General features: G+C 49.3%; 1 protein-coding gene across 14 annotated transcripts in view; it reads right to left on the bottom strand.

Moving 5' to 3' along the window:
- Window positions 1–26,738, bottom strand: part of CEP164 (centrosomal protein 164) — an 88,486-nt gene that overhangs the window by 26,468 nt on the left and 35,280 nt on the right. For 9 of the 14 annotated variants that reach the window (XR_007719427.1, XM_050758960.1, XM_050758959.1 and 6 more), the window contains 9 exons: window positions 26,238–26,372; window positions 25,231–25,308; window positions 16,788–17,171; window positions 14,114–14,194; window positions 12,157–12,240; window positions 6,661–6,758; window positions 5,510–5,737; window positions 4,448–4,594; window positions 6–215 (listed from right to left, as the gene is read on the bottom strand). Coding sequence is in view for 13 of the 14 variants with exons in the window: in XM_050758960.1 (XP_050614917.1) it covers window positions 6–215; window positions 4,448–4,594; window positions 5,510–5,737; window positions 6,661–6,758; window positions 12,157–12,240; window positions 14,114–14,194; window positions 16,788–17,171; window positions 25,231–25,308; window positions 26,238–26,372 (1,445 nt within the window). In the remaining variant the exon portion in view is untranslated. The remainder of the gene's footprint in view (window positions 1–5; window positions 216–4,447; window positions 4,595–5,509; window positions 5,738–6,660; window positions 6,759–12,156; window positions 12,241–14,113; window positions 14,195–16,787; window positions 17,172–25,230; window positions 25,309–26,237; window positions 26,373–26,738) is intronic. The other 5 variants (XM_050758963.1, XM_050758970.1, XM_050758962.1 and 2 more) reach the window with 4 other exon arrangements.

Genomic DNA, 26,738 nt, shown 5'->3' with positions numbered 1-26,738 from the left:
AGGACCTGAGAGATTGCTCTTTCTGCTGGTGAAGCCGGAGAATCTCCTCTTCCTCCTCTTGGCACAGCTTCTCCCGCAGTTGCTGCATCTTCTCTTGCTTCGATTCCAGCAGGTGCCTCCGGTCTTGCTCGAGTACTTGGGCCACTGCCTCTTCCATGGCCTTTAGTGCAGCCTCTGAGAGCTGCTTTGGGGGAGCCACAGGCTCTGTGAATCGCCTGCCATGGGTAGGGAATGGCATATCATCACAGGGTTAATGTCCACCCACCTCTGCATCCAGGTTAGAATGGATACAGAACATCACAAATGGAATCCTAATGGAGGGCCCACAATCAGGAGTCAAACAGCTCACCCAAGGGCAGGCAAGAGATATGGTCAATGCTTGTTCTATAGGACAAGCCCCACTGTGGCTGTTTAAGGCCCCAAGAGCCAAGGGAGAAGGGCAGCCCACAGCAGGCTCTCAGCTGACTTACGAGGTTGTGGCCCAAGGTCAAAATCTGAAGCTGCAGCTCAAGAGCTGGCAGCAGCAAGGACAGAGTGAAGCTCTGTCCCTACTGGATTCCTTCCTAGAATGGCTCATAGCCCCATTACCACCTCCCCACTAGAGCTCTGCCTGCTACTTAAGGCTCATGCCAGCAATTTGGGAACAGTCCCCAGAGACTGCTTTCTGCCTCCCAAACTGAGTAGTGGCCAATGTATATGGGCCCATGAAAGAAGCAGCAGCAGGTCTCCTAGCTCTGAGAACTACAACAGTCCAGGAAAGCCCAGGAATAGGAAGCTCCCCTATCACAACACCATGGGGGCCAGGAGGAGACGCTCCCCTAAGCCAAAAAACGTAGCAAGTGTGCACATGAGTGCCATGTTCCCTGTCTACCCGTGGGGGCACGTTTTCGTCTGCTTAGAGTTAATTAAATGTTTAGAAATGAGTAAAAGGAATTCAGAGCTGACCTGGATGCATAAGAGGGTGGTGAGATCAGGAATAATGGTATCCATTAAAAAGATGTGTGTAAAGTAATAAGGACTGTTATTTTGCTTGTTTTCTGGTTCTTCAAGGAAATGCCCAAAGAGGAATCCTGAGAACATTCTGAGCAGGATAAAGCATGAGCAGGATAAAGCATGAGCAGGATAAAGCATTTTGCCTTCCAGAGTGACTTTCCTAAAGGCCAGAATGTGCCTGCACATCCAGGTCCCTCAATCTCACAGTGGAAACTGGTCTCACCACACACCCTCCTCGCACAGCACTCAGGCTGCTGCAGGCCTGGCACGGTGGCTCAGTCAACCTAACCAGAAAGTGTGGGCATGACCCAAAACAAAGAGGGCTGGGCAAGAGTCAAACAGGGGAGCTGGTCTTCCCTGCTGGGGACTCAGAACCCCTTCTCCCTCCAGCTCGAGCCCCACTGCAGATGGAAAGCAGCGGGCGGGATCAGATTAGAACAGTAGAGGAAAACAAGGGCTTAGGAATCCCACTGCAGCACCTTGAGACTAGAGAGAGAGGAAGACAGGACAGGCTACTGTCATCTCTGAAATACCATAAAGACCTTTCATTTCCCCTTTCCTAAAATCATAACTTGGACCAGAAATGATCTTGAGCTAGGCCTTCAATTCTTTTCTGCTCCCAACTCCATCTCCTCCTTCCTTCCAAAGCCTGGCTTCCTCTGAGTCCCCTGACACAGCCCAACTGATGCAGATGTAAGACATGTGGCTGCCACCTCCTCTGAGAATCCTGCCCTCAGAAAGAGCCTTCCTCCACAGCCCTCCGCCTCATCAACCCTCCAACTCATTTCCAACCTTGGCTGAAAACATCTTTTTTCCCTGAGATGGTGCCTTTTAATGTCTCTCTCTCCTGCAGGCTGCAAGCTATGTGGAGCCCTAGGGACAGATGCTCTGGAAAGATGGGGCATCACACCACGTGGGGCATGTGCCCAGGCTATGAGCACCAGTGAGCTTGCCCAGAGGCAAGCTGGGCCGTCTGTCAGTGGACCTCTTCTCCCTCGCCCTGTTTTAAAGATCTAGTAGCTCAAACTGCTAGCTCAGGTCCAAGGCAGTAAACAATGCCTGAAAGATCCATGACATGATCGGGAAGTTGAGGACTCCAGGGGAAGAAACAGCTTGATTTCTAGGCCAACTCCTCAGGTATCAGAATCAGTGGGACCCAGTTTCCTACAGTGAGTGACAAAGGGGAGGCTCTGCAGGAGCATAATCATTTCAGGCTGACCAGCAAGTAGCTCAAAGACACGTGTGAGAAAGCCAGAAGGGAAAGCAGGGACAGACAGGGAAGGAGAGTGGAGGGCAGGGAAATGGCACCTAGGAACACTGCAAAACGGTTTTCATGGTACTACCACAAAAGTTATGTCTCCTCTCATACTCAACTTCGTGGTTTTGATTCTTTTACCCTCTTCTCTGCACATCCTTACGAAAGAAGCTGGCATGACAAGGGGAGAATCTTCCTGTTTCCTAGTCCTGGCCTTGGCCAGAAAGCATTCAGTGAGTGGCATGTGCTGCCTTCTGGCCTACCTGCTCCCTCTAGCCTGCCCTCTGCTCCTAACCCTTCAGAGCCAGCTTGCCTACACCTTTGGAAGCTGACAGACACAGAACTACTCCCACAAAACCTAGACAACCCAATTCGTTCCTAATGCAGCTGTAAAGATTAATAACAAGGAAGTGATGGGGCCTGAAGAGACTCAGGAAAGAACCGAAGGCATTTCCCAAGGGGATGGTGTAAACTGAAACCGCGTGGTCAACTATCTCTGAGAGCCTAGCAGGGGCAGCCTTGCTGGGATGGCAGGAGAAACACAAAGGAGGGGAATGGGAATGAATCAGCCAAGGCAGCTGGGGAGGAGCCAGGGAAGCCGAGGCCCCAACTGAGCCCTGCTGCCCAGGTTTCACTCTAGAGATCCTGGGAAGACACCCCTCTGACGTCGGCCCAGTCTTCCTCTCTGAACTACACCCACCTCCTGTCCTCATAGAAAGTATCCTGAACTGGCTGACCACGGCCACCAAGGGGACAGGAAGGCTGTATAATTCCTAATTCCTCAAGGTCACAGTTTTCATTGTAGGATGTATCACCACTGGAAAGACGTGACCACCCCTTCCCTACACCACTCCTACAATGTTATGGTGACGACACGAGATCCTGAGCTCACGTGCCCTGCCAGCTCTCAGTGAGTAATGTGTGCATGAACTTGCTGTGAGTAATGTGTGCGTAAACCTGTCTCTGCTCACGAGTCAGTCCCAAATCCTTTAGACCTGCTCAGTTCACAGAAGGGAAAATGTTTAAGTCCTGACCCTTGTCTTTCTCCATGCAGAGAAAAGGAACAGTGGCTGCAGGCTAAGTCAGAAGTCTAGAGCTCTAGTGACTAGAATCTAGTGTTTTTGAGACAGAGTTTCGCTCTTGTTGCCCAGGCTGGAGTGCAGTGGCACGATCTCGGCTCACTGCAACCTCCGCCTCTCAGATTCAAGCCATTCTCCTGCCTCAGTATTCCAAGTAGCTGGGATTATAGGCGCCCGCCATATTTTTGTATTTTTAGTAGAGACGGGGTATCGCCATGTTGGCCAGGCTGGTCTCAAACTCCTGACCTCAGGTTATCCACCTGCCTTGGCCTCCCAAAGTTCTGGGATTACAGGCGTGAGCCACCATGCCCTGCCTAGAATCTAGTTCTAATTCTGCCGCTGACTAGCGATGTGACCTTAGATGAATCCCTTCACTTCTCTGAGCCTCAGTTTCCTCATCTGAAAAATGGGTAGGAAGGGGAAGGGTGACATGGAAGGAGAAAAGCTAAATGATTTCTAAATTTTAGAAGTACTTGGTTCAACATAGGTGAATCACAAAAACACACTGAGCTTTGAACACAAGCACAAAAGATCAATCCTGTGTACTGTATAATTCCATTTATGTGAAGTGGAGAACTGGAAAAATGACCCTTTGGCCAAAACTTGGAGGTCAGAGGTCAGAACAGTGAAGACCTGGGGTGGGTGGGTTGAGAGGGGCATGAGGAAACTTCCTCGAGGGATGGAGACATTCCCCATTTGAGTGGCTGCTATACAGTGTGCACAGATGCAAACTTTCACTGAACTGTACACTGCAGGCCTATGTACTGCAGTGTACTTACATACCTCAACATTTTTGAAGAGAAAAACAGTACTTGGTAGACAGGAAACATGATTTAGCAAGTTTAGCAAATGAGCCAGGAGGTACCCCCTCATCCGCCCTTATACCTCAAGTCCTGACCAGGAGCCCCAGGGACCAAAGCTAACCCCAGGTAAGGATCAGTCACGCCTGCGTGGGGCTCTCAAGGCAGCACACAGAGCACCAAGGACATGCTAAATCTCCCTATACTCTAACCCCTGGCCAGAGCCTGAGCCCCACCTCCCACCACCCAAGAGTCAATAGGCACTGAAGCAGCCCACACGCAGAGGAGGACAGGGACAGACACGCAAAACTGGCCCTTACACCTCTGGAGAGACTAGCGGGGTGGGGCTGACCGCCACCTTCTCCTCATTCTCCTCTGCCTCTTCCTGCCCAGGGCCCAGCTCCTCGGCTTGGGAATGCTGCTCCGTGCCCTTCTCGTGGGCAGCAGGTGGGCTTGGGGCCTGCTCCCTTGATAGCAGTAAGGAAACAACTGTGTTAAAGCCAGTAAGAAAGCAAGAGGCTTAAGACGCATGCCATTTGGGGTCAAAGAGCTATGATAGAGACAAGAGAGACAGCCCCAACAGTTTCCCTACCTCAGGTCTTAAACCTCCCTCTCCCCACCCTTCCTCTCCCTGAATTATCTGCATCAAAGACCAGAGACTCCTGCCTCACAACGGAAGCAGGATGGTTATGGTACCCCAGGAGCTCCGTACATAGCAGTGTTCAGTGGATGCTTTGATTGCACATCGATGCTGCTCAGGTTCCCTAGTGATTCATTCCAACCCAATAAATTCTAAGACCAGCATGTTTCTCTTGCTAGGGGGACAGAGAACTAGCAAATGTCCACCACGCTCTGGACTAGGCTAGGAAAAAAAGGTCCTCTCAGCTGGACTCAGAGAGATCTGGGCTTCCCTCTCTCTGGGCCGAGCACATAACAGGGCTCCAGCTGGGGCTGCTGAATGACTAGAAGTAGGATGACTATTGGAAACAGGGGTGCCGGCAGGGAGGGGACTAGAGAAAGGGCTTCCTGGCAGGAATGGAGCAGCCAGGGTGACACCAGTCTCTGCTCCAGCCCCTTGCAGGTAGACACCTGGGACAAAAGAGACACCTCCTTATTCAAGAGTTTCTAAGTTCCTCTAATCAGACCACATACCCTCATTTCAGCTGCAGACTGAGGACTAGGAAGAGGCACATGTCCTCATATCCAGCTCCCATGGGACACTAAGCAGAGCCTCTGCTGCTGCTGCTGCTGAGGCTACAAACCCGCCCCAGCTCCCCACTCCCTCCCCAAGCCAACCCCAGCCCCATCTCTCTCAGCACCAGCACACACACCCACTACACGCAGAGCGGCCGCCACCCGGGGATGCTTCCCCTCATCCTTACCTCTGGAGGGAGAGCTGCGGGCTGAGGCTGGCTGCAGAGTCCTCCCCAGGCTTCTCTGCCTCCTTCCACTCGGGCTGCCCCTCGGGGCCCTGGGGGGGCTCTTCTTCGGTGGCCAGGCTTCGAGGGGGACTCTGGGCCCGCTCCTCATGTGGAAGTGGAGGAGATAACCTGGTCAGGCCAGGTAGAGCAGCGGAGTCAGGTCCCTCCATTTGGAGAGCGGGAAGAGAACTGGGGAATACAGTGCGTGGACCTAGGTCATTGCCTCCTCCTGGGTTATGCTCCAGCCCCGTCCCCACATCCATCCGTGGAGAGCCACAGCAGGGCAAGGCAGCCACACATGTGGGAAGGAGTGACTCCCTCCTGAGCACCCCTTTTGCCTAGACTGGAGTCAGGCTCCACAGGGGTCCCTATGCTGCCTCTGCTTGGTTCAGGAATCAGAGCAGGACACACTCACAAGTGTGCCCATCCCCAGAGCTCCCCATCGCTGGGGCCAGGAAGGGGTGGAAGAACTAAGTGGGGAGAAAAAGAGAAGCCAGACTCAAGAGGTCAGACTAGAAAATGCACGAAGCTGTCATGGATAGGTTTTGAGGGTCTAAAAGTGAAATGACCATTCTCCTTCCCCTTCTAGGGTGGTAGCGCTTGTCATGGGGCTCAGGCCTGAGAAGCTGAGAGCCCCTGTCACATCACACACAGTTGCACACTCACAGATAGCTGCAGCCATTTCTGATGTGGCAGGGCCCTGGCTCAGAGCTCTGGGTTGCAGTACCAACCCTCCAATGTGACTCCTCCAGACCTCCACAAGGTTTCTCCAGCCCTGGCCCATAACAGGCACACACACAGCTTAATCAGCCCTGGCCCCACAATGGTGCCTGGAGTCCTGCCAAATGCACCCAGAGGCACTTCACATTCCCATCTTGGTGGAGAATCAGAGGGTCTGCTCATGCATGCAAACATATATACACATTGCCAGTACACACACGTGCACATACATATACACACGTATGTGCACACACAGACCCTGCAAGGCCATCCAGCCAGTTCATCACCTGCTGCCAAGCAAGTATACACTGAGCCAGGCCAGCCACCAAAGCCAAGAATTCTGCCCAAGTCCACACCACCCTGAAGGCACACCCCTGGGGATAGCCTCCCACCTATGGTACCTCTCCAAGCCTTTGGACTGCTTGCTCTGCAGCTCATCTTGGCTGGACTGGCTGTCATCCTTGTCTTCTATTCCCAGTGGTTGCTGGGCCTGTAGGAGAGAAGCAATAAAGAGTCTGTGTTGAAGGAACTGCATTTGGGTCCCTCCAACCTCCTGCTGGCTCTCAAGCTTAGGAGAAAGCTTGAGAAGTTGCTCTCCAGAGGATGGGACCATACGGGACACAGAACAGAAGGTTCATCTACTGCACAGTGAAGCTTCCCCAAGCTTTGGCTAAGCCCCCAGGCTCACAGCTGCTCCCTGGGCTGGCCTTGAGGCCTGGGGAGGATGTGGCAGAAGACCACAGCCATTACACATAGAGCCAGGCGCCAGAGGCCGAAGCAGAACACACAAGAAAAAGAAAATCCTGCCTCCTGCTGCAGGAAGCCTGCACTGCAAGCTGCGAGGAGAAAGCAGAGAAATCCATGAGTACCCCAAATCCACAGAGGCCCAGTTGAGCAGTGTGCCAGCGAATTACAAGGGTGCTGAAATTAAGGGCAGAATCGGGGGGCAAAGGCAAGCACATGAGTAAGGATAAGTCCCGGAGAGATGGAGTACTGGTAGAATGAGAGAGAGAGAGAGCTGTGCCCGAGACAAAAAGGGCACCACCTGGCACCTGGAGGAAGACAAAGTGCTCCTTCACTACCTTCAGGGACCCCCAAGCACCCAGGCCCCATCAGCAGACAATGATGCCCCCTTCCCAGTCAGCAATTACATCATCCATCAAAAACAAAACCAAACAGGACAACAATCTCATTTTAAAGCTTGGGTGACTAGTGACATTTAGCGAGTCAGTTAAAAAAAAGGAGGCAGGAAGAACTATTCTTTGAGGCAGGGTCTCACTCTGTCACTCAGCCTGGAGGGGAGAAATATTCCTGATCATTTCAAATATTTTCCACAGGGGGATAGTAGTGTAGTCAGCCTGGGGTCAACCCTTTGTTCTAGCTCTTCCTGCCTGGGAAGTCTGTCTCCTCCACTGTATAAAACGGGATCGTATACTGCAACTCACAGGGCTTCTGGTGAGGATCAAAGCAGCTCGTATACGTAAGGCCCAACTTGCAACCCAAAGAAGGCACACCACCAATGTTAGCTCCTCTTCCCACATTCCTCTCCCTCTCCCCCAGCCTAAGGTGAAAAACAAAAAGAAAAGACTCTGCCAGTGCCAGTCCCCATCCTAGGACCTGCACTCCTTCTGTCACACCAACAGGAGCCCCGTCTGTTCTGGGACACAGGGTCAACAGGAGAGGTGGGGCGGGAGACAGCTCACTCTGTCTTCCCCAGTAGGGTCCCCAGCCCTGTGCCCACAGCCCCCACACCTCTCCACTGGCAGCCTAAGCCCCAGCAGCTGTGGCTAACCCTGCCATCTGGATGGGTGAGGAAGGGCAGGGCTTGAACTAAAACCCAGCTCCCCCAAATTACATTAAAAATAGAAATGCTGCCTGTGAGTGCCTCCTGGTGCCTGCAGCAGAAGGGCTCCCTGCCAGGGCTGCCACTCCTCATCACATCAGCATGGGCAGAGCCTGCAGACAACGGCAGGGCATGCAGCCTTTGCCGCCCCACCTTGTTCCCCTTCTAGCGTGCAACTCACAACTTGTCTCCCCCTACAGACCACACCATGCTCATCACGTATCTCCCTCTCCCACCCATCAAGAAGGAAAATCACACAGGCCCACTCCAGTTAACAAACTAAAATATAACACAAGTAAAAAAGTGGGGTGATAGTAATAGGGGGACTGAGCCCTGAGTCAGAAAGGACTCCGGAGCTATCAGCCACACACCGTAAGAAAAAAGGGAGCGGATAGGAGGGCCGGCTGCAGACCATGGCCTTCCGGTCTCTCCCTTCTTGTTTCACCTATATTTCTGTGAGAAACTGAACCATCCCCACTAACAAAGAAAAGGGGATTCTCTGGGAAATACCCGGACCGACGGTCCTCTTGGTATAGAGGGTCCTCTTCCTTAACCTTTTTGCTCCAGAAAAGGAAGCCAAGGAACCAGATGAGGAAAGCAGCCAAGGTCACCATTCTTCAGAAAGGGGAGACAATCGGCCGGGCGCGGTGGCTCAAGCCTGTAATCCCAGCACTTTGGGAGGCCGAGACGGGCGGATCACGAGGTCAGGAGATCGAGACCATCCTGGCTAACACGGTGAAACCCTGTCTCTACTAAAAATACAAAAAACTAGCCGGGCGAGGTGGCGGGCGCCTGTAGTCCCAGCTACTCAGGAGGCTGAGGCAGGAGAATGGCGGGAACCCGGGAGGCGGCGCTTGCAGTGAGCTGAGATCCGGCCACTGCACTCCAGCCCGGGCTACAGAGCAAGACTCCATCTCAAAAAAAAAAAAGAAAAAAAGAAAGGGGAGACAATCGCACATCCTAAGCCTCTGGCCTAAAATACCATTTCCCTCTCCTTAACTCGGCTCTAGGGTCTTGTTTTTGTTTAAGATTCAGTCCTCAGTTAAATAAACCATGGTGTATTCATACAGCAGAAGACTGTGCAGCCAACAAAAATAATATGGTAGATCTATATGAAATAACTCAGAAATAAGTCAAGGGCCGGCCGGGCGTGGTGGCTCACGCCTGTAATCCCAGCACTTGGGAGGCCGAGGTGGGCGGATCACGAGGTCAGGAGATCGAGACCATCCTGGCCAACATGGTGAAACCCCATCTCTACTAAAAATACAAAAAAATTAGCCGGGCGCGGTGGCGGGCGCCTGTGATCCCAGCTACTCAGGAGGCTGAGGCAGGAGAATGGCATGAACCTGGGAGGCAGAGCTTGCCGCGCCACTGCACTCCAGCCTGGGTGACAGAGTTAAGACTCCGTCTCAAAAAAAAAAAAAAAAAAAAGAAAAAAAGAAATAAGTCAAGGGCCTATTCTCAAATTTAAAGAGCACATCACCAAGCAGTTTAGGTAGCACAATCACAATTTTTATGGGAAGAAAAAAGATAAGCAAGTAGAAAATAAATATATGCTTATATGTACACAGAAAATTTTCTGGAAAGGCACATGAAAAATGTGAATAGAAACTATCCATAGTCCCTGTCTGTGTAAGGCTACAGGAAGTTGAGAACTTGGATCTTCCGTATTATTTGAAATAATTTTATAATCACTTTTCTAATTAATTACGAAATGTATTATGTTGGCAGGGCACGGTGGCTCACGCCTGTAATCCCAGCACTTTGGGAGGCCAAGGCGGGCGGATCACCTGAGGTCAAGAGTTTGAGACCATCCTGGCCAACACAGTGAAACCTCATCTCTACTAAAAATACAAAAAAAAAGAAAAATTAGCTGGGCATGGTGGTGCGCACCTATAGTACCAGCTACTCGGGGAGACTGAGACAGAAGAATCACTTGAACTCAGGAGGCAGAGGCTGCAGTGAGCCAAAATCGTACCACTGCACTCCAGCCTAGGTGATAGAGGGAAACTCCACCTCAAAAAAAAAAAAAGAAATGTATTATGTCTAATTCATTATAATCGTTTTTTGTGGTGATGGTTGTGAAGGTATACAATATGGTAAAACGTATCAAATAAATGTGCAGTTTATTGTATGTCAATTATATCTCAATTAAATTGCACTGAAAATATTTTAAATGAACAAAAACTAGTATAGCTCAGCCCTCTGCCCTGGTCCTGCCCTTGAGAGAGAAGTGGAGAATATGGCAAAATGGGCAAGAACGCACAGGAAGGACAGAGGATGGCATCTACCGTTTTGTCCTATGCTGCTCTCTCCTCCAGCTCCCCCTCCCCAACTCGACCCCTCCACCCCCAGAGATGGTGGACAGCTGGAGGCTGAGCCTGCAAAGGCTTGGCTACTCAGTCAGCCACGCTGAGCACCATTACCCACATCACGACAGGCAGGTCACAAGGTATAGCTTAGGGGAAAGGTCCCCAACCCCTGGGCTGCAGAGCAGGGGGTGAACAGTGGGCAGGCAAGGAAACATTACCACCTGAGCGCCCCCTCCTGTCAGATCAGCGGTGGCACTGGGTTCTGACAGGAGCATGAGCCTATCGTGATCTGTGCATGCCAGGGATCTAGGTTGCGCACTCCTCATGAGAATCTAATGCCCCTGACCCCATCTGTGGAAAAATTGTCTTCCAAGAAACTGGTCCTTGATGCCAAAAAGGTTGGGGACCGCTGACTTAGGGCTTCCTCTGCCAGGGATGGCCACCTCAAGAGGCTGTACCTCGTGAGAACCAAAACCACGTCAGGTCCTGCTACTGCGTTACAGCAAGTGGCACAGCCCAAAAAGAGGCTGCTAGCCACATCAGGTCTTAGGTAGACCCAGAAATCTGTCTTTTTCTCAAGCTCCCAAGTAATTCTGATACTGGCCAGGTGTTGGACCCCAAGCAATGGGATCTACCTCCACCCCACTGACTCGGTAACCTTCCCACTCACCTACTGCCAAAGGAGCTCCACAATTCGCCCCCTCCAAACCTTTCCTGACTAATCCCACCTTCCTCTGCCTGTGCCTTCACATCTCTCTAGCACTGCAAACAGCATGACCAAGATCCAGCAAGGACCTGGTGGCTGGACAGTGGCCCAGAAAGGTTTTATCAGCCAGAGCTGAGAGGAACATGTGGGGCTCAAACGCAACTGGCCTGAAAACTCTAGCCTGCCTCTAGCACACATTTCACTAAAGGCTCCAAGGCTGGGTTCATATTAAACATCTTGTTTGTTTCACCCAACAAATTTCCATTTTGCCCAAACCAAATGTTCCCTTAAACTTGCAGAGATCATGTGCCAGAACTGCTCTTCTAACCAATCCACAAAGAAAAAGAAAAGTCTTCTTGGCTTGAAGCTCCTTAAGGACAGGATCTGTGTTTGAGTCATCTTTGTACCCCATGTGGGTCAGTCACCATCCATGCCCACACAGAGCTTACATCTGGCAGGGGAGACAGACAAACAACCATCAAACAAAACAAGAGGGACTAAGTGGAGCAAAGAGAGGGAACAATTCATCCCATTCGAGGAGGTGGTGTCAGAGGTGAACCTCCAGGACCGAAAAAGAGCTTGCTGGGAAAAACGGGAAAGCAGAGTGGCAGGCAGAGGGGTGATGGAGGTGGAGAGTGTGCCCCGAGATGGTGAGCAGCAGACCCAGCTGGTGAGCAGCGGTGGGCTGGGCATGTAAAGAGGATGAATGGGCCAGGATGGGAAGTGCCTTGAAATCTACAGTCTACACAGCGCTTTGCACATGAGCAGACAGTCCACTCTTCAGCTGCTGAATGAGTGGATAAATGGATAAATATATGATGGAAAAGAGCTTTAATTTATAGCAACAATGCAGGAATGGTCAGAAGCCCCATGAAAGGCAGTCAGGACCATGCCTTAATGAATTAGAAGGGAGAGAACTTCCAGAAATGCAGCCTGTGATGGGCAGGGCTCGGTTCTGGGTCATCCGAAAAAGCGGTTGTGAGGAAAAATGAGGCCCCAGCTCAGCCCACCACCCAGAGAGACTCACCTGCCAACGAGTTCCATCCAGGGCCGGGGAAAGCACATCAATATCCAGCAGGTGCTCCGAGATCCGGCTGTGAAAACCGAAGTCCTGGAGAGAGTGGAGATGCAAAGGTCAGCTCTGCCTCTGTCACAGTCAACACCCACCAGGTCTCTTCACTACCCCAACTCCACTTTCCAGAAAGATGTCTGCTATGTGCCCAGCTCTGTGCCAAACATTTCAACATCACTAATTTCATCTTCAAAATAACACTGCGACTGGATGGAAAGATATGTGATCAAGCAAGTATGGTAAAATGTTAACTGTGGCCTATAGACGGTAAGTATGTGGGTATTCACTGTACAATTTTTAAAATTATTCCATATGTCTGAAACTTTTCATAATAAAATTATGGGGAAAAAATAACCCTGTGAGACTAAAACTCTTTCCCTCATCTCATAGATAAGGAAGCAGGTTGGAGAGCACATATAACTCGCCCAAGGCCACACAGCTGATAAGCAAGGGACCTGAGGGTCAGATGGGGCCCTGCACTGACGGCAAAGCCCAAGCTCTTTCCATGACACATACTGTGAAGGATGTCACTTTCCGGCTACCTCTCCCTCTCCGTGGTGCCCAGCCAGGCACAAGAAGAAATGCCAACATCCCCAGAAAACCTGTGGGCAGTTTTGAAACGAGCCTTGGTGGGCCCTTTCCAGCTCGTTCCATTCCTTTTCCATACAGGTGCCCACCTGGACAATGAGAGTTAATTAGGGGTGCTTCCTGCGCTGGCTTCTCTTTGGGACAGGCAGCAAGTGCCCACACTGGTGCCAGTTTGTTGCTGTCCTCTGGCTGCCACAGGTCCACGATCCCACCTTCTCTGAGCCGAAGATCCCTGCTGGGCTAAGTGAAGGACTGCTGCCCAATAGCATGTTAATGGGGACAGTTCTGTCACATCAGCCCTGACTAATGGTGGGACACCCAGACAAAATCTGGTCCTGCTGTCCACAGCCTCCTCCATCTACTTCCATAGAGAAGAAAAATGCTGATGGGCACATCTCTCCACATGGGTGACTGCTTTAGAAGAGCCAGCCCCCTTGCTTCCAAGAGATCTGTGACATGGCGATTCTTCACGGACAGTTTTTGCCAACAATGACTTTTTACCTTCCCTTTCTAGCTTGTGGGTTTTTCTTCTTTTTTGGTGACATTTTCCTTTCAGTTTGAGTTCTACTTCACTTAATGCAGCTGCCATCTGCCTCCTAAGCCCACGGCTCAGTGAGGGACGAGCACACACAGCCTCCTAATTCTTCTGCACCCCCTCATATCATTACTGTTCATCCCTGACCCTCTCCCACTAATCCCTTCCCTTTGATCTGCCTCCTCCAAACAGATGGAGGATGGCTTCTAGAGGTAATGCTCTGCCAAAAAGCACCCTGAACTATTCCCCTTAGGTACAGACCTGGCAAATGAAACGATGATACAGCAGGCTGGGTAGAAGGTCTGGGACAAAGAAACCACGGATGCTGGCATTCCAAGACAAAGCCTAACTTTAGAAATGAAGCCACGGCATCCCTCCTGGCCTGAGCCTAGGGACTGTCCTCACCACAGCTCAGTGATCCCATAAACACAAACACACCAGTCTCTACCCTCCTAGGCTGATGGCAACTCACATGATCACACAGGCAACTCACACAACAGTGAGAGTAATAATAGCTAACATTTTAACATTATTTTATATATAATTACATTAATCATGTTTATATGCTAACATTTTATATTCTCTGCCTTTCTTCTCACAACAAACCTATAAAATAGGAAGTATTACCCTTAGTTAATGAGTTGAGAAGCTGGAGCTAGACAAGACTCAAGCATGAGTTTGAAATTCTCCCACTTACAAGCTGTGTGATGCTGGGCAAATTACTTAACCCTAGAGACTCACAAATCCATGCTCTTCGCCACCACTCTACTGCCCTCATCTCGAACTCACCAGGCCATGGAAGGACTTGGGGTCAGAAGTTATGGAATCTGAGAGCTGAGGTTCCTTCATGTGTTCACTAATTTCCAGTTCCTGGAGAGAGAGAGACACAGAGAAATCCCTCAGAGCAGAGCACAAAGGGACATGGTCCCTACCCAGGGAATTCTGTTCAGGCTGTGGTACCAATATAGGGCTCAGGCCAAACTGAAATCCACCCTTCTTGAAAACCTAAAGGAGGCCTGTGGACCCCGCCATTCTCTCTGGACATGTGCACAGCCTCCGCCCCACTGGGGCTGGGCAGCCCACTGAGTAGAGACAACCACACTCTGAATTAGATCAGCAAGGACTTATACGAGTAAGGGGAACCAAGAGTAGTGGAGATGGTTAGAAAGGTGGCAGTACAGAAGTCTGATGCCATCCTAAAAAACAGAAGGAGAGCATCTTTCCTAGGAAATAGATAAAAGTTCTTTTTTTTTTTTCCCCCGAGACGGAGTCTCACTCTATACCCCAGGCTGGAGTGGCACCATCTCAGCTTACTGCAGCCTCTACGTCCTGGGTTCCAGCAATCTCCTGCCTCAGCCTCCCAAGTAGCTGGGATTACAGGTGCGCATCACCACGCCTGGATAATTTATTTTTAGTAAAGACGAGGTTTCACCATGTTGGCCAGTGATCTCCAACTCCTGACCTCAAGTGATCTGCCCGCCTCAGCCTTCCAAAGTGGTGGGATTACAGGCACGAGCCACTGTACCTGGCCGATAAAAGCTCTTTAAATGAATTCCCTCACCATCTATCTGGAAGAGGAATAGGACTAAGGGTTGAAAAACCTAAAATGCCGGCCGGGCGCGGTGGCTCAAGCCTGTAATCCCAGCACTTTGGGAGGCCGAGACGGGTGGATCACGAGGTCAGGAGATCGAGACCATCCTGGCTGACACAGTGAAACCCCGTCTCTACTAAAAAATACAAAAAAACTAGCCGGGCGAGGTGGCGGGCGCCTGTAGTCCCAGCTACTCGGGAGGCTGAGGCAGGAGAATGGCGTGAACCCAGGAGGCGGAGCTTGCAGTGAGCCAAGATCACGCCACTGCACTCCAGCCTGGGCGGCAGAGCGAGACTCTGTCTCAAAAAAAAAAAAAAAAAAAAAAAAAAAAAAACCTAAAATGCCACAGGATCTCCCCATTCAAGCTTACTTCTGTCCATTTTGGTCATTGGCCTGGTCTTGCCAAAGCAACCACTCCCATGTGTTGGCATCTTTCAGAAAGAGCCACAAAAATGGATGAGAAGAGTCTTCTTGTCACCTAATCTACCTACGCTGGGGCAGAACACTGCCAAATGTGGCACCTACTGCCCCGATCACCCCCACCCTCCACCTCGCCACAACACACAGTGTTCTCTCTCTATAGAAACTCAGACTGCTGCAACCATGACTGCCCCCAAACTGATGTCAAGAAGTACAAGGGGAGGCCGGGAGCAGTGGCTCACTCCTGTAATTCCAGCACTTTAGGAGGCCGAGGCGGGTGGATCACCTGAGGTCAGGATTTCGAGACCAGCCTGACCAACATGGAGAAACCCTGTCTCTACTAAAAACACAAAAAATTAGCCAGGTATGTTGGCGGTCACCTGTAATCCCAGCTACTCAGGAGGCTGAGGCAGGAGAATAGCTTGAACCCAGGAGACAGATGCTGCGGTGAGCTAATCATGCCATTGCACTCCAGCCTGGACAACAACAGTGAAACTCCGTCTCAAAAAAAAGAAGTACAAGGGGAGCCAGACTCTGGTTCACGCCAGTAATCCCAGCGGGTGGATCGAGGTTGAGCTCAGGAGTTCAAGATCAGCCTGGACAACATGGTGAAACCCCATCTCTACTAAAAAATACAAAAATTAGCCGGGTGTGGTGGTGCATGCCGGTGGTCTCAGCTACTCGGGAGACTGAGGCACAAGAATCGCTTGAACCTGGGAGGCAGAGGTTGCAGTGAGCCAAGATTGCACCACTGCACTCTAGCTAGGGTGAAGGAGCGAGACTCTATATCAAAAGAAAAAAAAAAAAAAAAAAAAAAACCTTGAACTATGATGAGGCGGGCAGATCACTTGAGCTCAGCAGTTAGAGACCAGCCTGGGCAACATGGCGAAATCCTGTCTCTACAAAAAATACCAAAATTAGCTGGGCATGGTGACACATGCCTGTGGTCTCAGCTACTCAAGAGGCTGAGGTAATGCCCTGCCAAAAAGCACTCTGAACTGTGATGAGGTGGGAGGATTGCTTGAGCCCTGGAGGTCAAGGCTGCAGTGAGCCAAGATCACGCCACTGCACTCCAGCCTGGGCTACAGAACAAGACCCTGTCTCAAAAAAGACAGAAGAAAAAAAAAAGTAAGGAGGGAGGTAGGAAGCAGGAAAGGAAGTAGGATAAAAGAAAATGAACGTTCCAGGAGGGTGCCAATGGAAAAGCAAATTTCTGCTCTCAATTTCGAGTGCCAGCAGGTTTGCAGCTTCATTCCGGATTTTACTGCCTGCTGGGCCTGGGCATATTTGTCACAATTAAGGGCTCTGGCTGATGCTGACAGCCCAGTGCAGGGACACGCAAATGAAGCTCCTGACTCAGTAATAAAGATGTGGGGATAGGATCCTGCCCAGGGCTGAACAGAGTAGCAGAGGGCTACAGTCGACCCCTGCCTATGGGATACAGTGACTTACTTGGCTGGCGTCTGAACTGCCCTTTTCTAGAGCAGAAGCCTTCTTCTTTGGCTCCTTGGCTGCCTCTTCCCTCCTGGAACCCTCCTCTCCTGCATCTACTGTGTCCTCTGGTGCCTCCTTTTCAGAGGCTTCGGCAGGGTCATTGCCCCTAGGGTCTGCCTTGGAGGTCACCAGATTCCTGGAAATCTTAGGTTCACTCTTCTCATTTTCCTCTTTTTCTGGGAGCCCAGGTCTTGTCCCACTTCCCTGTCGCCCTTTGCCATCAGCACTGCTCAGATTGCTGTCTGCACCTGGGCTGGACGGCTTGCAGGGAGTAGGCGGACTGGCAGCAGCTGAATCCAAAGAAACATCCTTCTCCTCTGGCTGGCTTGTTCTTAGAGACTCCTAGGGAGCAACAGACCATGTTAAAAAGGAAGACATAAGGAATGTGCAAAAGGAGCTGAGACATGCTGCAAGATGGAAATGCTATTCCCTGACTCCCACAGGCCAGTGCTTGAGTTCTGCCCCAGTGGTTATCAATCACGCAGTTCTTACATTTTTTTTTTAATTTTTTTGAGATGAAGTCTCACTCTGTCACCTAGGCTGAGGTGCAGTGGTGCGATCTTGGCTAACTGCAACCTCTGCCTCCTGGGTTCAAGCAATTCTCATCTCTCAGCCTCCCGAGTAGCTGGGACTACAGGTGTGTGCCATCACACCTGGCTATTTTTTTATATTTTTAGTAGAGACGGTGTTTTGCCATGCTGGCCATGCTGGTCTCAAACTCCTGGCCTCAAGCAATCCACACACCTCAGCCTCCCAAAGTGCTGGGATTATAGGCGTGAGCCACCGCACCCAGCCCACCCAGGTTTTTAAAACACAGATTCCTGACTCAACCCCAGATCTGCAGAATCGGAATTTCTATGGTAATTTGGATATACCCAAGCTGATCCCCATCCACTGGTGGGCCTGGAAGTCACTACACTGGATGATACAACTCTGTCACCACCTATCATATCCTCAAGTAATAAATCTGTCTTGCTCCAGCCCCATTAGCCACATCATAAGACTGCAGACTCAAAAGCCAATATTTATTTAAGATGATGATGGATCATCATGTGAGAGAAAGGCAGCAAAGTCTCAAATTTCTATTTTTCATGTTTAATAGGCAGCAGGGGAAAAATTATCAGGAGAGTGCTCTTCGTGCCTAAAGCCTCCCGGGTACATGCTGATCAGCAGCAGCCTCGGAAGACAGCATCCTCACTGAGCACTGCCGACTGGGGTCCTCTGAGAAGCAGATGCCAAGTTAGGGTTAGATGTGCAAGAGATTTAAGGGAGATGTCTACAAAGGATAAAGGAAGTGAGCAGAGCTCCAGACTTTCTCCAGTTCTGGGAAAGTCTTGGTCAGCCCAGCAGAGTCGCCTAGTAGGCTGCCATGAGAACAGTCCCGTATCTGCAGAAATGGCTCTGCTTTCAGACCCCTGTTGTGGCTCATCACCAACAGGAAACACTTCCATGAAGCAGGGTGGATAGAAAGGGCAGTGCTGGAGGCTGTCAATCTGCTAAGCTCCCCTTGGCAGGGTCTCTCGAAAGCAGATCCGAGCAGTGCATCTGTACAGTGGCCACACCCTGCTCCTCACATACAAACCTCACTTTAAAAACTAGTAAAAACCCAAGGCTGCTTCCACTAAATTCCTTAGAGTCGGTCAAAAGAGAAAAAGAAAACCCTCCCTTGGAAATACAGCCAGTGATCTCTGCTGGGTTTGGGCTGAGAAGTCTTCCTCCTGGAAAACATCTGTGCTAACACTTGGGCTGCCAGACTGAATAACTTCCGATGAGGGATTTTTAAGACTTCCTGATTCCCTATTCGAAGACTCAAGGACCATGATGACTAGAGAGCGGAGAGGTCCAAGAAGAAGCCCTAAGCACGGCATTTATTGATGCTCTGTTCAAGTGTCTGCTGTGCCCAAAGAAATGACCCTCTCCCTGCAAGCCTGACAGCCCACTGACAAGCTAACCCAGGCTTCCTAGGGATGATTACACACGTCAGTAAAGCAGAGTCCTTCAGAGCTCAGCTTTGGAGACAGAGGCTGCCCAGGCTCAAATTTTGGCTCCACACTTACAGATGTGTGACCTTAGGCAAATTATTTACTTCTATGTGCCTCAGTTTCTTTTGCTAAAATACCAGGATGTAGCAGTGCTTACCTCATAGGGAGCACCGTTGGGAAGAGTAAATGAGTCAGCACTCATCAAGTGAGTTAAGAAACTCAGAATTGTGACTGGCACACTGTCAGTGTCCCACGAATGTTAACTTACGTTATGTAATGAGACTTACACATTCATTCACTGAGCACATTCTATGTGTCAAACACTGCCTTGGGAATCCAAATATGGCCAAACTATGGATCCTGCCCTCAAGGAATTGAGCTAATATTGAGAAAAGTGAAATGTTCCCAATGGCTTTGGTTATGAGCCTTGACTGCCCAAAGCAAAGAGGCCACTAGATACAGTGGTGATACTGTCATTAGGCCCAACCCTGTCCCAGAAAGAAGAGCAGAAGGGGAAGTAGAGAAGGCACAAAGGAAGCTCACGCCTTGGCAGCATGCATGTGGGTACCCGCCAGTGCTGCCCCTCCCAGCATCCCTAACCTCCAGTATGGAATAAATCTGCCAGGACCACTGGGCTAAGAGAAGGGAGACACACTTCTCCTCTTCAAGTGAAGCAGCTTCAGGCTGAGCCTAATGGCCTTCTCATCTCTATACCACCAAAGGCCCATACTCAGCAGAAGCTCATATCCAGTCTGTGGGGTTCTAAGGCCTCCAAGAAGGAGGTGGGAGTTGCCTGGGGTGGGCAAAGGGTGTTGGGCCAACCACACCCCCTTACTCGGCAAGCAGGGCCAATCCACCCTGGCCAGGCTCATCCCAAGATTAAAGAAAGGCTCCCACCGGCTTGAAGTTGGGAGTGAAACCTGGTCCTAAGAGGGCTGCCTACCAATACACCTTGGATGCGAGGGCAAAGGAGATATCAGACCATAAATAGTCCCTATGGCCTTCAGGATAAAATTTAAACTCCTACTTCGCCCACAGCCCTTAAGGCCCAGCTCCTGCCTGCCTCTCATGGCTCACCTCCAGCCAAACCCTCAGACACTCTCTCCTCCCACCTGTGAATAAACATCACAATAATTTAGTAATTTGCCATGCAATTCCTAAAACACACATACACACACATTACCTGACACACTCCCCACTGGTCCTCACCACATCACCTCTTCCAGGATGCTTGCCTTGACCCCTAGGTCAGCTGACCTGAGATGAGCCTTCCCCATCATCTACTTTAATAGCTATTGTATTTGCTGATTTCCTTATCTGTTTCCCTCACCAAATTAGTTCCCTGTTGTCCTCAGTACTTAGTTTCTAGCACATAATAAGTGCTTAGCAAAGGTTTGTTGACCAAATTGTTAAATATGAATAAGCGTGTCATGCAAAGATAGCAGTTGAGGTTTCCCTTCCTAGCCTGCAAAAAGGAGATGTAATATTTACTTTACATGGTTATACAGGGATTCGACTATATTTATTACAGTGCTAATTAAATGAAAAATAGCTAAGCAAATGTTAGCTATTAATTCACCATTCAAGATGACGGAAAAACAAGTAACCTATCAAAAATCAGAGAATACAAGACACAGGTAGAGATTCCCATCCTTGAGAGGATCAGGAAAAATAACTAACAGGTACTAGGCTTAATGCCTGGGGGATGAAATAATCTGTACAACAAACCCCCATGACACAAGTTTACCTAGATAGCAGACCTGCCTGTGCACCCATGAACTTAATATAAAAATTAAAAAGAGAGAGAGTCCCATTCTTACACATGAGAGAATATAGCCAGATTGCAATAATCTTAGGCCCAGCTCAATTCGTACACTTAAATTCTTCAAAAGAAAATTTTCACATGATGGGGCTCATTCTAGTCTGCCTTACCTAAAACAGTAAAACATGGGTAATATTAAAATAAACAACCTTACATTCTCTGCACCATGTTGACTAACTGCAACCACAGGACAGCACCTCGAGGGTGGGGAAAGCAGAGGGAGGTGAAGCATTTGATGTAGATTATCCACAAATGGATGTACATGAGCTGAGTGTCTGGAGAAGCTATCCAACTCCATGAGCATCTCCCTTCACCTGGCCCCTGCCCCTTGTCTCCCGGCCCAAGGCCTGAAGCTCCAACCAGGTATACACTCTGGGCACCGAAGTCCAGTCTCCCGCCCTGGTTCTGTGGGAAGTGCAGGAAAACGTGGGACCTTAATCTCAGCACAACTTTGCCCTCAGCTCATCCCTGCTCACACTCCTTCTGTCTCCTCCTTTCACAGCTCCAGGTCCTTGAGTATTTCAAGGCACATTTCTGCTGCTTTTTCAAAAAAGACTTTCCCATCTGCAGGAGGAGAGAGCAGGAAAGAGCTTATAAGAATCATTTCATGAATATTTAACATACCCCCCAAAAGCCCTGAGGTTCTTCTGCCCAGAGCACAAAGACAAGGACCCCTATAATCCACACAGCACAGGGGACAGGGCATGAAGGCCAAGGAACTGAACCCATGTCTGTGCATTGACCCTGTTCTGCAGAGACCCCCACCAAGCTGATCATCAGTCCAATTTATTTTTCAGATTTCATTCCTGCCCAGTTGGTCTCAATTCTTTGCACAGCTCCCTGGTGTTGTTAGCACTTTCCAATCGCACTGACATCATCCTGTTATTTCTAAGCCCAGGCTCCCTCCTGCTACTTTGATCCACTGATGGGCTTTTCACCAGCACTACATGGCCACATAAAGTCTGCTCGACTACCCTTCAGCCTCCTGGCTTTTGCTCGCCCTGTTCAGTGTCGGTTCCATGAACCTCTCTCTCTTCAGTCTGTAATAGACTTGAAGTGCGTTTAAGTTGGAAAGCAGGAGAGCAGGGAGGAGACAAGAAGAGATGCATTCTTGCCATCCTACTGCCCTCTCATGGAATCATGAGCAAAGTGACTGCTCAGTGAGACAGGATAGAACTAGCCTCAGAAGTCCATCTCCATCCTAGGCTGTATGGGACACTCAGGAGTGGGGAAAGGTAGGCAGTTCACAGAATCCAAAGACTGTAAACTGAGACAAAAGCCATTTTCACAGAGCAGGGCCCAAGCAGAGGCAGCATTGGCTGTCCTGAAACCCCCCCATTCACCCTCATCACTAACACTCCCAACAGGAAAAGCCCTGATTCCTGCCTTCAGTTAGAACATAGGAATCCAACACTCCATGTGACAAAAAGAACTAAATCTGCGGGGATGCTAAAGACAGGGGTAGGAGGTGTATTTAACACCACCCACTCCAGACATTTCCCCTCATCACACTGGGGTGCCTATTTATATTAAAGAGGTTATAAAATGTTTAAAAGTCCCCACTCTCCCCAGAGAAGCACATAGTCATCAGAAGGAAAGCTTTTAGAAATCCACCTTTCAGGTCAGGCACGGTGGCTCATGCCTGTAATCCCAGCACTTTGGGAAGCCATGGCGGGCGGATCACCTGAGGTCAGGAGTTTGAGACCGGCCTGGCCAACATGGTGAAACCCCGTCTCTTCTAAAAATACAAAAATTAGACACGCATGGTGGCGGGTGCCTGTAATCCCAGCTACTCAGGAGGCTGAGGCAGGAGAATCGCTTGAGCCCAGGAGGCAGAGGCTGCAGTGAGCCAAGATCGCGACATTGCACTCCAGCCTGGGGGACAAGAGCGAGACTTCAACTCAAAAAAAAAAAAAATCCGCCTTTCAAAGAAGAAAAAGCCTTTTTTGTTGACATTTACAATCCATTATGAAGTAAATGTTAATAAGCCCAAGGTCAAAGTAAATCATAATCAATCCACATCAGGATCTTCAATCCGCCAGCTGACAGCAGGGACCAAGTACCCACTCTATCCGGTAACTGGGAAAGCCAAGTGAAGAAAAAAATACGACACAACCTGCCCGGACACTCTCTCATGAGTCCCAGCGTGGCTCATTCACTCATTCACAAATTCATTCTCTCAACTGTTGACCAAAACATACCTAAGCACTTCCTATGTTTCAGAGGCAGTGGGCTAGGTGCTGCCTGGCCATACAGAAATGAATAGGGCAGAATCTCCAACCTCAACTTGCTCATTCTCATAGAGATTGTCGTCTTCCTCCAAAAGCAAATAAGTCCTCTGACACCCCTGGTCCTATACATGGTCAACCTTCTAGGCACAAAGCCTGAGCATCTCCTTTGATCAATAGAGGTCTTACTGGTGGAGAAGAAAATAAAGTTGTCATTTCAGGGAACTAAACAGATTGAAGGATTTAGATTTAATCCTTCCAGACTAGGCCCCACTCAGAAGAACAGTTTCAAAGCAGACCTGTATCAGCTTGATAATAAAAATGGGACACTTAGAAAAAAGTGTCACATTTGGCAAGAAACTGTAAAGTCATAATCGAAAGGTATCTGACTGTGCAGAGCCAAAATGCTGAACAGTTTCTGAGGTAACAGGCAAAGTCTAACTAAAAAAAGAGTCCTAGGCTGGGCACAGTGGCTTACACTCGTAATCCCAGCACTTTGGGAGCCCAAGACAGGTGGATCACTTAAGCCCAGGAGTTGGAGACCAGTCTGGGAAACATAGCAAAACCCCATCTCTACAAAAAATAGCCGGGTGTGGTGGCGGGCACCTGTGGTCCCAACTACTTGGGAGGCTGATATGCACTCCAGCCTGGGCAACAGAGTGATATCCAGTCTTAAAAAAAAAGCCCTGTCCAATGGCTAGACTTGGGTCACCCACAACTCAGGTCTCAAGTACCAAATCAAGGGCTATCAGCCAGCACATCTGAAACCTCAAGTGACCTGAGACACTAATCCTGGCTCTTAAGGTAAGGTGATTTCCAAGAAACAAGTCAGAAATAATAAGGGATAATGAGAAAACAAATTTAAATTCAGGATATAAGCACTTCTGTTTTACTGGCCAGTTTTGTGATCATTCTAATAAAGTGTGAATGACTTGTTTGATGTTAAAGTATTGAAAGTATTTAAAAGAACTTGATATATTAGACTTGTGAAAAGTTTAACTGATTGAGCCTGCAACCAATATTTAAATATTTGGGGAAATCTAATTGTTGAGTTCATGATTCTTTGGTTGTTTAAATACTTTAAGAATATTTAGGCTGGGCGCGGTGGCTCAAGCCTGTAATCCCAGCACTTTGGGAGGCCGAGATGGGCGGATCACGAGGTCAGGAGATCGAGACCATCCCAACATGGGCTAACATGGTGAAACCCCGTCTCCACTGAAAAATACAAAAAACTAGCCGGGCGAGGTGGCGGGAGCCTGTAGTCCCAGCTACTCGGGAGGCTGAGGCAGGAGAATGGCGTGAACCCGGGAGGCGGAGCTTGCAGTGAGCTGAGATCCGGCCACTGCACTCCAGCCTGGGCGACAGAGCGAGACTCCGTCTCAAAAAAAAAAAAAAAAAGAATATTTAGAGAAATATGGCCGGGTGCGGTGGCTCACGCCTATAATCCCAAAACTTTGGGAGGCCAAGGCGGGCGGATCACGAGGTCAGGAGATCCAGACCATCCTGGCTAACATGATGAAACCCCATCTCTACCAAGAATACAAAAAATTAGCCAGGCGTAGTGGTGGGCGCCTGTAGTCCCAGCTGCTTGGGAGGTTGAGGCAGGAGAATGGCGTGAACACGGGAAGTGGAGCTTGCAGTGAGCTGAGATCACGCCACTGCACTCCAGCCTGGGTGACAGAGCAAGACTCTGTCTCAAAAAAAAAAAAAAAAAAAGAAATATTTTGAGAAACGTTATATTTAAATGAATACATTGGACACTAAACAAAGGATACATGGTAGGGAAAGCTCCTTTCTAGGTACAAAAACACATGGCTGGGCACAATGGCTCACACCTGTAATTCTAGCACTTTGGGAGACCAAGACAGAAGGACTGCTTGAGGTCAGGAGTTTGAGACCAGTCTGGTCAACAGAGAGACCTCGTCTCTGCAAAAAAGGTAAAAAGTAGCCAGGCATGGGTGTGCATGCCTGTAGTCCTAACTACTCAGGAGGCTGAGGCGGAGGATCACTTGAACCCAGGAATTCAAAGCAGTGAGCTCTGTTCACACCACTGTAACTCCAGGCTAGGCAACACAGTGAAGCCCTGTCTCTTAAAAAAAAAAAAAAAAAAAAAAAACTACTGGAGGGTTTAGGTATTACAATAACATAATGAGTGTTGACATTTGTTTGTTTAGAGGCAGGGTCTGGAAGGGATAGGAATCCATTCATTTATTCTTGTCCTCCCCCAAACCCCAGAAATCCCATCTGGAAGGACTGGGACAAAACGGTTGTTTTTCCAAATATGCATTACAACAAAGCAGGGGGGCTTAATAAAAACAGGAGGGATATGCCAGGCTGACACATTTGCCTGTAGGGATTAGGGCTCTTACCTCATACTCAAAGTCAACCCCCAGTGCCCCAATGTCCAGGTGTAGGTTCTTAAGAGGCTCACTTGAGCTGTGGACACTCTAGAAACAAAAATGATGACAAGTGTAAGTCTGAGGAAACTGGTCAACCCAGGGTGAGGGGTGTGCAGAGGGAAAAGCGGGGCACTGCTGAGCTGGCAGGCGGGCCCAGGCAGGGCTTCAGAGGACTCAGGGCAGGACCACCACTGAGGCAGCCTCACTAAACGGCTCTCCATCCAGCACAAACTATGCTGTGCACCAAGCAAGTGGCCAAGGTGCTTTCTGCTGGCTGTATTTTCTGGATCAGATCTAGAAGGTATAATAGACTGCTCAAGAAATGAAGCTGGGGGCCAAAAAAAAATCTTGCTTTTTTAAAAAGAAGCACAGAGATCAGCCAAAGGTAGAAACAATCCATATATATTCATCAACAGATGAGTAGATAAACAAAATGTGGCATATCCATACCATGGAATATTACTCAGCCTTAAAAAGGTGGCATATCCATACCATGGAATATTATTCAGCCTTAAAAAGGACCAAAGTTCTAATACATGCTACAACATAGATGAACCTTGAAACATTATGCTAAGTGAAATAAGACCGACACAAAAGGACAAATATTGTATAATTCCTCTTATATGAGGTCCTAGAATAGGTAAATTCATAGACACAGAAAGCAGATTAGGTTTCCAAGGACGGAGGGAGAGGGAATAGGAAGTTATCATTCAATAGGTACACAGTTTCTATTTGGGATGATGAACAAGTTCTAGAAATGAACAGTGGGGGGTGGAGTGCAGAAAAAAAAAAGAAATGGATAGTGGTGTTGGGTGCACACATTGTGAAGATAATGAATACCACTGAATTTTAACTTTAAAATGGTTAAAAGGGCAAATTTTATGTTACATATTTTTTCTATCACAGCAAAAACATTTTCAAAAGGAAAAAATATAGCACGGAGGGTTTCCAGGCCAGGAAGAGGACTTCATCATTACCTGGTTGTCACTTTCCTCCTCATCCTCCTCATTAGTTTCTTCTCCTAAAGCCAAGAGGCTGAGAGCAGTCTTGTCCTCGTGTATGGAGCCCAGGAGACCCTTTGTATAAGCAGAGGTCTTGAGACCCTGCGAAGGCTTCAAAATAGAGAAGGACAGTCAAAGGACTCACTTGAAGACCTTTGGAATGACCTTTAGAATGCTCCTCCCCACTCTCTATGTCAATGTCTCCCAGATCAAGTCCCACCATGTCCATGAAGCTGACCTGGCGACTGCGGCTCACACCAATGACTCCCTTCACCCACTCCTACTGCCTTGACTGCAGAGACTCAGAAATCAGCACTGATGTCCCTACAGCATGCGTCTATCCTCCACAGCCCAGAGTCCACATTCATACAGGTGTGAATTACATTTTCCCAACTGGATTACGAACTCTGAGGACTCCACTGATTCCGTCTATTTCTCACCCCTAGGCCATAGTCCCTAATATGGTACACGGCGGCC

This window comes from Macaca thibetana, chromosome 14 (assembly GCF_024542745.1).
Source record: "Macaca thibetana thibetana isolate TM-01 chromosome 14, ASM2454274v1, whole genome shotgun sequence".
Taxonomy (NCBI): domain Eukaryota; kingdom Metazoa; phylum Chordata; class Mammalia; order Primates; family Cercopithecidae; genus Macaca; species Macaca thibetana.
The sequence above is the reverse complement of the archived record's forward strand: the minus strand, read 5'-3'. Positions and strand labels throughout refer to the sequence as shown.